General features: G+C 52.3%; 3 protein-coding genes across 3 annotated transcripts; all 3 read right to left on the minus strand.

Moving 5' to 3' along the window:
• Window positions 1-769: 769 nt before the first annotated feature.
• CkaCkLH20_11466 (uncharacterized protein) lies at window positions 770-1,582 on the minus strand (the record flags this gene model as incomplete). The annotated part of the gene is made up of 3 exons (XM_038894180.1): window positions 770-1,085; window positions 1,198-1,434; window positions 1,482-1,582. The coding sequence occupies 3 exons, from the start codon at window positions 1,580-1,582 to the stop codon at window positions 770-772; spliced, it is 654 nt and encodes a 217-aa protein (XP_038740510.1).
• A 2,889-nt stretch (window positions 1,583-4,471) lies between these two features.
• Window positions 4,472-5,962, minus strand: CkaCkLH20_11467 (uncharacterized protein; the record flags this gene model as incomplete). Its single annotated transcript, XM_038894181.1, has 5 exons — window positions 4,472-5,048; window positions 5,101-5,474; window positions 5,528-5,595; window positions 5,650-5,686; window positions 5,747-5,962. 5 exons carry the CDS (start codon window positions 5,960-5,962, stop codon window positions 4,472-4,474), a joined length of 1,272 nt encoding a protein of 423 aa, XP_038740511.1.
• A 2,206-nt stretch (window positions 5,963-8,168) lies between these two features.
• CkaCkLH20_11468 (uncharacterized protein) lies at window positions 8,169-10,324 on the minus strand (the record flags this gene model as incomplete). The annotated part of the gene is made up of 3 exons (XM_038894182.1): window positions 8,169-9,330; window positions 9,541-9,646; window positions 9,700-10,324. 3 exons carry the CDS (start codon window positions 10,322-10,324, stop codon window positions 8,169-8,171), a joined length of 1,893 nt encoding a protein of 630 aa, XP_038740512.1.
• Between the last annotated feature and the right edge of the window lie 1,583 nt (window positions 10,325-11,907).

Raw genomic sequence — 11,907 nt, forward strand, 5'->3', positions numbered from 1 at the left:
CACTCGGCGCCAAGTAAGTGATTCCGAACTCCAATCATGTTTGAGCTCCAGACAGTTGCCGAGGTGCTGATTGTCTTGGCTGTGACGTTGTCAAATAACCAGAGCCGACATCAATTGAAGAGACGGAGTGAGTGCCGACCTACGAGGAAAACTATGTCAACTGTCGAGCCCCCCCATCGAAGATCAAGCTGTCACAGCTATTTTGTAGCTTCCATAACATGTGATATCTATGTACGTGTAGGACCACTGCCACGTTCGCAGTATGAATCCACAGAATGCCCCATGGTCTAGACTCACGGGTGAAGTCCGGGCATTATTCCCGTTAGGAGCCCCTCGGAAAGAAGCTCGGAAAGAACCCCGGGTTCTTCTTGATCCACCCAGAGCGGAAAACAGGGCCGGCAAACCAGACATTGTGGTCTTGTTGAGGCATGATCAGTGATCACGAGAGTGTTCGGCGGGATGTCGGCGCTTCTCAATGACTCTGGGAAACTTCAAGCGAAATACTCGGCCGAGCCTTGGATCAGTCTCTTGGCCTTGCGAGTTGACTCGGCGAGCTGAGCGAAGCCGAGAAACATCTGAGTTCTTGGCCTACAAAAACGATCGAGCCCCTGGAAAACGTGGGTTAGCCACGAGTTGGTGAGGTTGAAGGACGGACCAGGGATTCGCCAGGAGCCTCAAAGATGAGTATGTCAATCTTTCCACGCCTCACAAGTGAAAAGGACGAACTCGAAAATTCAGAACTCATTCATTTGGCCAATCAACTTTCTGTCTAGATATCCGGCACTTCTGGCACCTTTCGCACAACCTTTGCAGGCGAACCTAGTGCAACAGAAAACTCCGGTATGTCTTTGCTGACAATACTTCCGGCAGCGATGGTGCAGCCCTTTCCAATAGTAACTCCTGGAAGAATCGTCACATTCGCTCCAATCCAGCAGTCGTTACCAATGGTCACAGGCTTCGCGAATTCTCTCATCTGCCGACGCAAATCCACTTCCACGTCATGAGTCGCGGTGAGAATCGTGACCGACGGGCCCATCAAGACGCGATGTCCAATTTTGACAATGGCGCTATCAAGGATGACAAGACTGTAGACCGCAGCTGCTTAGTTTCGTTTGCCCAAACGACATTAGAAATTTGTCGCGCAGTAAAGTACAGCGCAACAACTTTCTTCGCCTTTACAGCTGACGGAAGACTCACTTGAAGTTGGCATAGAAGCCGTCCCCAACATCAACGTTGCAGCCGTAGTCCACCGTGAAGGGTGGTTCAATCCAAGGTTTCTTCCCAACGCGTCCTAGCGTTTCCCTTAGTAGGCTTTCTCTCCAGGCAGATTCGGGTGTCGAGGAAGATTCTTCGGGAAGATAATTGTTGAACTTCTGGATGTTTCGACGCGCGAGACCTCTTTGCTCTATGAGCTTTGGTGCCAGGCAATCGTAGCTAAAAGGTCAGTATCATGCATCCCAGGACGAATATCAAGTACTTACACTTCACCAGTAACCATCTTCTCATACTCCTGGCACCACGGAACGCCAGCAAGCTGTTTAGCATCTCCAACAGCGTCCGGGTACAAGACTGCTGCACACATTCTGGCTATTGTCTTCGAGATCTTGGGCCCAAACTTACTGCTGAAAACGAAGAACTTGAAGAGAAATCGCGGGATCTTATAGAGGTTATTGCAAGGCACGTTCTCGGAGGCACCGGGCTCGCGATCTCATGAAAGACAGCGAAGCTGGGAAATCTTCGGGTGCGCTGGCAGAATTTCGGGTGATCTGTGGACTGGTTCTCCGTTTCTGAACGACGATTTGACGGCTAAGCCCTCTTCAGTTGCGGACTTGAGCCGGGAACAGGGGTTCTGAGTGGTGCTTTTCGCTGGCGATGTACTAAGTCATGATGCAATTTGAAGCCGGCGGGATAATCACGATCATCAGGTTGTAACAAGTCGGCAACTTCGGGAACCCCGGCCGAAACCAATTCTCACCAGTACCATCATATATGTCTCGAATGCAGCAATGAAAATTGGTTCAGCGTTCAATGTTGCAATTGTCGAGCATGTTCTCGGCTTAACCGAAACCAACCTACCGTCATGATTTCGAACACACAGTAAGTGCATATCGCTCTTGTGGAATACGCTTACCAGCTGTATTGAAGTGGCATTATGATGTGTGTTGTAAATCAGGAGACTTTGTTTCGATGACTTGTCTTTACGGGGGCAACTGGCTCCTTGACTGCTCAATGTCCCATTTACCAATTCCTTCTCACCTACAGACGCGAAGCTGATAATAAGTAAAGTTCTTCGGGTGCCTTTGAAACCTTCATGCTAGAGAGACTGCTCTTCCTTTTACTAGTAGTCAAACCGCCGGCTATAGGCTCGAAGAACATTCAGCATCTTGGCGTGTGAACGAGAATTCGAGATCGCTTGCGAAGCATCTCTAGAGCATTCAGTCCTCGGGAAGCTGCGTCCTTGTCCTGGACTTGGAATAAGATAAGCCAAGGCGCGTAGATATTAACGTTACACATAGCTGTCAGGTAATACAGGAGATTTGTTTGCAAGTTGAGAACACAGTTTGAGACTTGCGGTGAATGTAAAAACGAAAAGAATGTTGTGGTCCATGGAAAAGCTTATAAATCTAAGGGGCTATTTTCTTGTCATCGAAATTTGGAATTATAGCTAGCTTTCGATCCGAAGGACAGGCATATTGTGACTTATAAAAATACGTTCGTTATAGAGGAAGCTTCTGATACTCTTGGGAATAGATATTGCGCAAGTCAACTTGACTTCACACATTTGGCGCCGTAGTAAGACGGACTAGGCCAAGCAGCAACTTGAAGGGAAAATGTGTCAGATTATAGGAATTTGAAATCCATGGATTATGACAAACTCAGTCGAAACAAAGCCCATACTGCGGTATGCTTGGCTTTCCATTCGCCTGGATGTTATTTGTGCTATATTGACGTGGACCATGTTTTCCTACAATATGGGAGATGAAACAACAGGCTGACGGCCAGTGGAACCCGATCACAATCACAGTCGCTCTTTTCAATCAATTTTGCGACGCTAAGTATGATCGTTCAGTCCTGGAAATTAGATGTACACCATGCCGTAACGATAAAAGATGAGAGAGTACCGCATCGGCAACGTGATACTACGGGAAGCAAAAGGCTATTCAACTTTTCGACTTGCCTTCCTTTTTTTCCCCTCTCTCGGAAGAGCGATACTTGAATGTTACGTTCTGTCGGCGAGAGGCCCAGACGTGCTTTATGATCCCGGAGAAAAGGCAGGTTAGTGCCCCCGCAGGTTTCGAAATCCAGATTTACATGTGATGAGTTTGCTCAATAATGAGTTAAGAGCTCTTCAATCTGGGTCTTTTTTACGACGGAGAGATATCTTGACGGCCTGAGGTAAGCTAGTTCATCCGGTTGATTGCTTTAATGAGCGCCGCGTATCAATCAAGTATGTAGCTTTCAAGTGTTTCTGAACACGCGATCGTCACACTTTTGTCTATAAATCCATGCCGGAATAGCTTAAGAAGATCACACTTTGCCCAGCCAATGAGACTAATGAGCTTGTCGAGGTAAACACCCACTCACAAGCGATAACACAGGCTTTCGTCATGAGATTGTAGTGTTAGCCTCAACAGCAGAAGAAAGTTCATGAGACCCTGAAGTCGAGACATACACACGCATAGCTTCTAGCCTAAAAGAGATCTAGCTCTTAGTTGTATGACTCGGAGCGAACGACTTCAATATGAGGACATGGAGTGAGCCAACAGAATTTGGGACCCAAGAACATAAACCTCAAGTCAATACTGTCTCTTGGACTTTTCAAAGGGGAATGACCCGTTCTAGGAATACCTGCATTCAGAATGTCCAATACATATATCTACCACATCTGGGTGTTTCTTGGTTATGGCAGTAAGGATCAAACACGGTGGGACGAGAAGGTCTGAACGCGACGGATTCTGTTGCCCGTTTCTTCGGCGTTCCCGCAAAGGAAACAGACGGAAAAACTGTCCTCGGTACGGCGCCGAATCCCTCTTCGGAGCGGACCGGAAATAACCAGGGGTTGATGCCAAGACGGTCGGTCTGACGCCTTCGATATATCATACGCACCCGGCTCGGGCGTCAGCACAGATATGGGTCCTCGTCCAGGATATTGCTGACGATGGAGACGCTATAAGCATGGAATAATGGCACGACTGGACAGGATGAGAAGATTTGGCGGGTCAAGGGATTATTGCCACACCAGTGTTCCTCATGCTTCAATATTCCCATTGAAAAAAATTGATTCGCCTGATATTCTCTACTGCGCCGCAAAAGTGATGATCACCGCGGGCGATTGGAACGTCACTCATGTTCGCTTCAGCAATCTTTTCTCGTTTGTAGAATTGTTATTTTTTTCGTCGTTAATTAAGAAAAGGTATTGATAGTAATGGCATGATCTCGTCCAACATTCTTCCCACCGGCTGTACTCTCATCAAGCCTTGTCCGCTCGCTCGAACGTGACCTCTTGCGTCACAGTCGTCGTCGTGATGATATGCCCAATGCCCTGCTCCTCATCAGATCTCCTCTGACTCGTCAGACGCTGAATCTTGGTCTCCGGGCTCTTCGACCTCCTCGCAGCACTGCAGGTCACAGTGTAGTCCTTTGGCGCGTCATTACGACGCCCCCCAGACATTTCGATATCGTCGAAATGCTTCATCCCTTCCGAGCTGCTCGTGGGCAGTGACGGTGATGGCAGTGGGCTCTTGTACAAGGGCCCGGTCGTCCTGTCGTTGTGGCTCGCTTGGATGTAAGGGTTTGCGTATCTCGACGGGTATCTAGAGGCACATGCACGTTTGCCGCTGCTCCTCATGTTGAGGGAAGAGCCGTTGAAGAGACGGGGAAGTAGCGTGACGAAGATCGGTCGAAGGGTTGGAAGGCACGCTGCTAGAATGCCGATGGTGACTTCTAGGAAAGACCATGTAGCAGCGTCCACGTTGTCCCAGTATGGGTCTTTCGTTTGGGCCGCGACGCGAAGAGTTCGGATTCGAAGTGCGGAGATGATGCAGGTACTAGGTTTTTAACGTCAGCGTCATATCATGTCGACATTCGAGGCTCACTCACAAGAATCCAAGCCCAAATACAAGGAGCAGCATGCGCTTTTGGCGGCGTGGTAGTTGAAGGGAGTTGATGACGGGGATCGGCATGCTGAAGATGATGAAGTCGGACACGAGGTTGACACCGCTCATACCGTACCATATATTGAGGTAATTTAAGCAGCGGCCGTCTATCGAGTCGTCCCAAAATTTGGCGACTGGGTAGCACACAAGTGGGAGAAGAATAGAGAGGGTGAAGGTCCACGTCAACATGAACGCCAGACCGTACATCGTCAACTTCTGCATGATCTCGTTTGCGAAGATGCGGCGGTATTGAAAGAGGATCGAGACTTTGACGAGGCAGATTGCGATGTTGTAAACGACAATCGAGGAGTAAAAGGACTACACATTGCATCAACATCAATCGTATCATAGGACCAAAAGATGAGACCTACCTTCATGTATGGAACATAGTCCTCAGGTGGTGGTACCCAGGAATGAGAGCCGAGTCCCCATTTTCCTTCTATCAACAACAATAAGAAGCTGAATTAACGTCATGAAGATGATGAGAACATACCTAGTCCGATCGCGACTGCTGATCCTAGTGCTAGCATCTAGTTCGGAACACTCATCAGCGCACGTTCAAAGACATTACACGGTAGGAGTAGACTCACTTGCGCCAGTAGCATTGTCGCGTCGTCGACGCCGAAAGTTCGAAGCATCTTGAGCCTCGTGAAGGCCCTTAGTCCAACCGCCACACTCGATAGTACGGACCCAACCACCAGAATCGCAATAATCTCCCCCTGTCGTGACTCTCCATCCAAGGAGTGGTCGATATTGTCCATCGCGGCCGCCTTTTGGGCGTCATGTGTTGGCATGGTCGCCGCCATGGTGATGTACGTTGTTGGTTGAAGGAGCGAATTCGAAATGGCCAAGAAAGACGACAGAAGAGTATCCAGAAGAAAGACGAACGTCCCCCTTCTTTATGACTTGCACCTGGAGTCATCTTCCCCCATTCTTTTCTGTGGCCCTCTGCAGCCCTGTTCGATCGAAACAACCCAGACGCATGAGATGCTGCATGTCGTTGGTGGGATACTCAACGCCGGGGAAATTCTGCAACATGGATTCGCCTACCTCGGCCGCACGTCGTAATAGAGGCTCGGTGCCGCTAGTTGAGGCAACTCGATCTCTTCGTGGGTGGCATTGGTGCCCTGGCGAAGTCGCCATGCAGGGGTCTCAGCGATAATTGCCAATCCGGGGAAAGGAGATGAGGATCCCGCCCAGCAGGCCAGCGAGTGGGATTCGGCCACTCCTCGACGCGGTAGGGTGGCAGCCCGAGTGAGACAGGGGCCCTCCTTGTTTGAACATTCGAGTGTTCTGCCCGAAGAAATGAATCCCCGATGCAAGAAAACTTCCTCACGAGCCAATTGCACCGGCATGCCTGACGGGGTTTACAAATCGAAATACCTCCGTGGGAAGGTTGGTTCTTCGCAGATGCAAAATTCCTGACCGAACAGCCCCTGAATCAGAATGAAGCTTCAGTAGTTTGCGTCCCTTGATGCATTCGCCAATCGGTATGGACGGGGGCACGAATCCGCAACTCGGGACTTTTGTCGACGCAACGCCTGCTGGAAGGAATTCAAGTCAAAGTTTTGTGGTTCAAACGGAGTTTCTGGGATGCCGGTTGGTTGGGGACTGGAATCCTCGGAAATCCCCCTCGGCTTGTGGGAGCTGCTGCGATTGACGTGATAGAGGGTCGCAGATCGATGAACATCGTCGGCACTGCGACCTCGGCGACCACGGTGGAGGGAGCAGAAGGTGCCATCAATCTGCGTCGCAGAATCTGCGCGGATTCTAATCCCTACCCGCCGGGCGTTGTGTTCTCGGTGATGTCTCCTCCTCCTGGAAATCGTTTCGCGTTCTGGTGTGTCATCGCTGCGACGAGCTTTCTTTTTCCTGCGGCGCAGTCGTGTGCTGAAGATTGCATCCCGCGGCTCAGCAAGTGTGACCGTCTACCCCTTCATTAGTCCCGACAGTCAACGTAAAACACGTGCCGAGAGAAGACAGACATTCTGGAACTGGGAACGAGTTTCTCCGGAACCCCAATTCCGTGCAAAAACCGTTTGTGGCGTCGTCAGTGCGAGCGAAGTGGTGATCGCGGCCGACCACCGTCGACTGACGGTGACGATCAACCCACACACGCTGGAGCCCGTTCTGACGTTCACCCCATAATAAGCGCCAAAGAAGACAAGACCACGGGATGAACGCAGCTGGAATGGAAGGCCAAAGCTAGTTCCTTGAACATTCAATAGTTCTGAAAACCCACGGAGTGATCGGCATTGCCTGATGAATCTTCTGCCCGCCAAGTGGAGGGCGCAATCGTCCGGCAGATACCGATGGGGTTAAGTGAACTCACACGTGAACACCATGTAAACTGGACAAGAGGATATCCACTGAGGTTAAAAAAGCCCCCAAGCCGCCATTCCCGGGGGCCAAAAAGGCCAGGTCGGAGTCTTGGAGAAACCTTGAGGGTGGCAGTCAAGCGTGACCAAACCACGAGGGCCACCGTGGCCGGCGATCGGAATGAGTGGGAGAGAAAGTGCCGGGTTACATCGGCCAGCGATAGATCAACGGATAGGCATAAGGCTGTGAGTTAAGCTTTGGTTTCTTTGGGCGAGAAAGGGTTTTTGTGAGAGTTGTGCAATTTCGTTTTCTCTTCGCTTTGCCGAAACAGTCGTCCGGCGCTGATCAGTTTCCTCAGTTGAAGCAAAACTCCACCGACATGCCCACCAAATGAGGAGAAGTTGAAATCACGAAATCCACTGTAGCGTGGCACTCACGGCTCGTTGACATCAGCTTCTCGCAGAGAGCGGGCGCTCGGCTGAGTTGATCTTCAATTGACAGCGGCCGCTTTTCCGGACTCCAAGCATTCTGAATTCGAAGTGGGCTATTCTCAGTCGGTCAACTGAGACAATGATGTTATGGTTCTTGGCAAATTGCAATTGAAGCTTGTGATATTGGATATTTACATCTTCCGAGCCCAATTCTCGCGCCTAAGTCACTAGATCATGTCCCAACTCCATCCAGCCACTTGACCTAAAGCCTTGGCGAGGGGCTCGACTGCTCGGACTGGTCAATCCCCTCTTCCACGGCCTTGATCTGCATCGCCAGGATCTTGGAGAAGTATCTGCAGATGGCGAGGTTACCCCCCATAAACCAGAATCCGGGGAGGTGCTCGTTGCGCCGCCACATCGTCCTGAACTCGCCCTCCTCGTCGAAGCCCCAGACGTCCCCGACCCTGTCGGCGACCTCGTCGCCAAAGATGTTGCGCGCCTCCGTCCTCATGTTCTGGTATCCCGTCGCGAAGATGATCTCGTCCGCCTCCAGCTCCGTGCCGTCGGCGAAGCGGAGCCCGCGCGGGAGCACCTCGGTGATCTCCTGTCCCTGCTTGATCTTGATCTCGCCGTCGATGATGAGCTGGCTGCAGCCGACGTCGATGTAGTACCCGCCGCCCCGCTGGAAGTATTTCACGAAGAAGCCGCCGCCGTTCGGGCCCATGTCGAGCTGGAAGCCGGCTTTCTGCAGGCCCTGGAGCAGCTTGGCGTCGTTGGCGTTTTGCAGCTCCGTGACGCCGGTCTGGAGAGACTTGAACAGCTCGGCAGGTAGGCTCCACAGCCAGAGGTCTGCGTCGTCGACTGGCGGCGAGTCTTCGTCGTACAGTCCCTTCAACCCGATGTCCGTGATGGAGGACGACGAGACGACGCAGGTAGAGCTGCGCTGGACCATGGTCACGTCATACCCGTTCTCGTAGAAGTCTTGCGCGATGTCGTGGCCCGAGTTACACGAGCCGACAACAATCGCCTTCTTGCCCTTGGAGTTGGGCTTTGCCCCCGAGAACTCAGAGCTGTGGCACAACCTGTCGCCCTTGAAGCCGCTCATGCCCTTGATGTCGGGGAAGAACATCTTGCCGGAGTGGCCGGTCGCCTGGATGACGTGACGAGGGTGCAATACTCGCGTCTCCCGAGTGCCGTCGGACTTTTGGCGGTCTAGTGTGAGTGTCCATTGCCTCTTTGAGTCGTCCCAAGACGACTTTGTCATCGTCGTCGATGTCCAAACGTTCAGCTCGAGGAGTTTTGCGTACGACTCGAAGAACTCGGCGATCTTGTCTTTCGGCGTGAATATGGGCCAGTTTGCGGGAAATTCCAAATAAGGAAGATGGTCGTACCAGACGGGGTCGTGTAACACGAGCTGGTGATATCTGCGATTGTGATGGTTAGCAACCTGTTGGACGTCTCTGTTGGGAGAAGTGAGGGCATCGCGAGCTACGGAAAAAAAAAAGGGAAAAAAAAAAAAACCCGTATCAAGCAACACCTTGGGGAGTAGCTTCCCATGACGCGATATAAGTGAAATACCCAGCACTCAACACAATGAGGGTTTATAAGCCCCATGGACGTCACTGTTAACATACCTTTTACGCCAGCTATCGCCGACTCGGCCGTGTTTGTCAACCACCAAGGCGTTCACGTTGAGCATCTTCAGACGCGCGGCCACGGTAAGACCAGCTTGGCCGCCACCTAGATGCGTGTGAGTTCATTCCCTCATGCAGCCTGACGATGGATGGTCTTACCAATAATCACAACCGTAGGCTCAGTGTCCGTATAGTTGATTGCGTCTTCCCTCTTCTCCTTCCAGTTCTTTCCGTCTCGAATACCAACATGCTCAACACCCTTCTCGCGGCGGTGCTTCAATGGTTCTTCGTGTCCCTTCAACTCTCTCAGGACGGTGAAGAATGTGAGAATCTCCCATTTGCCACCAGACTCCACCATCCGCACCACGCCTTGGCCGGGACCGACTTTGGTGTTTGAAGAAATGAAGAACTGGACGCAGAGGACGTTGCCGTGGGCGTCGAGGGGAGCGAGGTGAGGAGCTCGGTACTCGGTCGAGGTGTCGACGAGGACCTCGGTCAACCTGCACCGGTCGGCGAGGAACTTTGCAATCTTTTCCCTGCCCTTGAGGGTTCGCAGGTCCCATGACAGACACAGGTGGTCGCGCCAGTAGCCGTCCGCGACGAAGAGGTCGGCGAGCGCGTCGTAGTTCTTGGACCGCAGCGCGGCGTTGAAGGCGTCGATGGCCTCTGCCGCCACCTTCCCCGCATCGACTGATGTCGAGCGAACTGTTGGGGGATACGGGCGGGCGGGAAGGTTCACCGAGCCGGGCTCGATCCGGTCGTTGTGTGGAAATGTTCCTGCCATGGTGCGTGGTATCAGACAGCGTCAGCAGTGATGGAAAAAACGGACTTGGCGTGGCTGGAAGGATCGTGAGCTTCAGGTCGACTTGGAGGCTTTATGGACGAAGCTACCCCTCTCAAGCAGGACCCTTTCCGTTACTCCGCGCCGACGGCTGAGTCGTGACATCACCTGACGGGTTTGACGCGACACGGAGGATGAGGGGGTTCTCCGGGGATAGATCGGGTTGAGTGTTGCTGTACGTCCGTAGACGGCGCAGTTCTGTTGCGAACTCGCACCAAACCACCGCCCTTCATGCCGGGCTCAACAAGTTTCGCCTATCTGTGGAGATCGTTGGCTCAGAAAGCCGCCAAGGTTGGAACCAAAGCTCCAGGTCTCCGCAGGGTCCGTCTCAGTCGTGTCGTGTCGTGTCTCTCAGCTGCAGACGATAGTGTGTATGCGCGAGGAGCTGCCTCCGTACGGGCGGCGCGGGGGTCAATGGAAGAGGCCACAACCCGGTTCCCCCGGGCAAATCAGAGAGCTCCGCGTTGGAGACGCCGAGGAAGAAGGGATGCGTCTGGCTCAGATGGTTCGAAGTTTGCCTTGATACGGGCGGTTTGGAGGGACCCGCTGGCGGCTCGAATTACCCCAGACTGAGGGGCGGCGGCAGCATTTACGCAGGGCGGCACGGGTGGCACTCTGACGGATCTTTCTCCGCACTTGAATTCGCGGGGTTGGGCAAGGTAGCTTAGGGGCGACGTTACTCGGAGCATTTCGAAAGTTCAGATGCATGCTCAGGTCTTTGCCAATGAGCTGTTCATAGATCTTGGATCTCGAGATCTCGCTGTCAAGTTACATCTGACAGGCTCTAGTCCTACAGTCGAGGCTGTGAGACTTCAAAGGCTACCAAGATGCTGACCGGCCGGAGCAGAGGATGCCGTCATGTCAGCATCGGTGGGGGTGAGTGCGGGGGAATTGCGGCGCCGTGCATGATAAAATCCGGGGAAAAGGAAAAGCCCGACACAGTCTGTTTCCGATGGTGCCGTTTCCGCCCCGCGCTGTTCACTGGTGCGGTGATGAGTTATTTGGGACTTTGGTGTGTGTTGTCTGGCTGATCAGTTGGAGAAACTCTCCAGAAGACGGTGGCGCGTCACTGCCGTCCGACGATGACAACCCAGCTATGATGTGTCCTGTGGAGGAACGATGAATGCATACCAGAGCTGTCGGCACATGGAATTGGTGGTTGGAGTACTAAGCAATATTCGAGTGCATATAAGGGTCCCAAGGCCTTGATATGTTGCTAATTGACAGATGCCGTGTGCGTCGCTACGAGTCATGCCCGTAGGTATCCAAGACCCCTGATGGCCGCCCCCAGCATATGATAGTTTGTTACGTTGTATCGAGCGGTGAGTATTGAGCTTGTATTCAGGTTGTAAGTATTCGGAACTCTGGGCAGTCAACCTCCTGACTCTCTCTGGTTTTGATGTTAGTGAGCTTCTTGAATGCGTGAAGCACAGTCGTTCAGCATCTTGATTTGCAACTGGCGGGCTTGAGGGGTCAACTTATACATGCTCTTCCATTGGAAAAGGCTGGCGGCTGTTGTGACGTCA

Source organism: Colletotrichum karsti (genome assembly GCF_011947395.1).
Source record: "Colletotrichum karsti strain CkLH20 chromosome Unknown Scaffold48, whole genome shotgun sequence".
NCBI classification, from domain to species: domain Eukaryota; kingdom Fungi; phylum Ascomycota; class Sordariomycetes; order Glomerellales; family Glomerellaceae; genus Colletotrichum; species Colletotrichum karsti.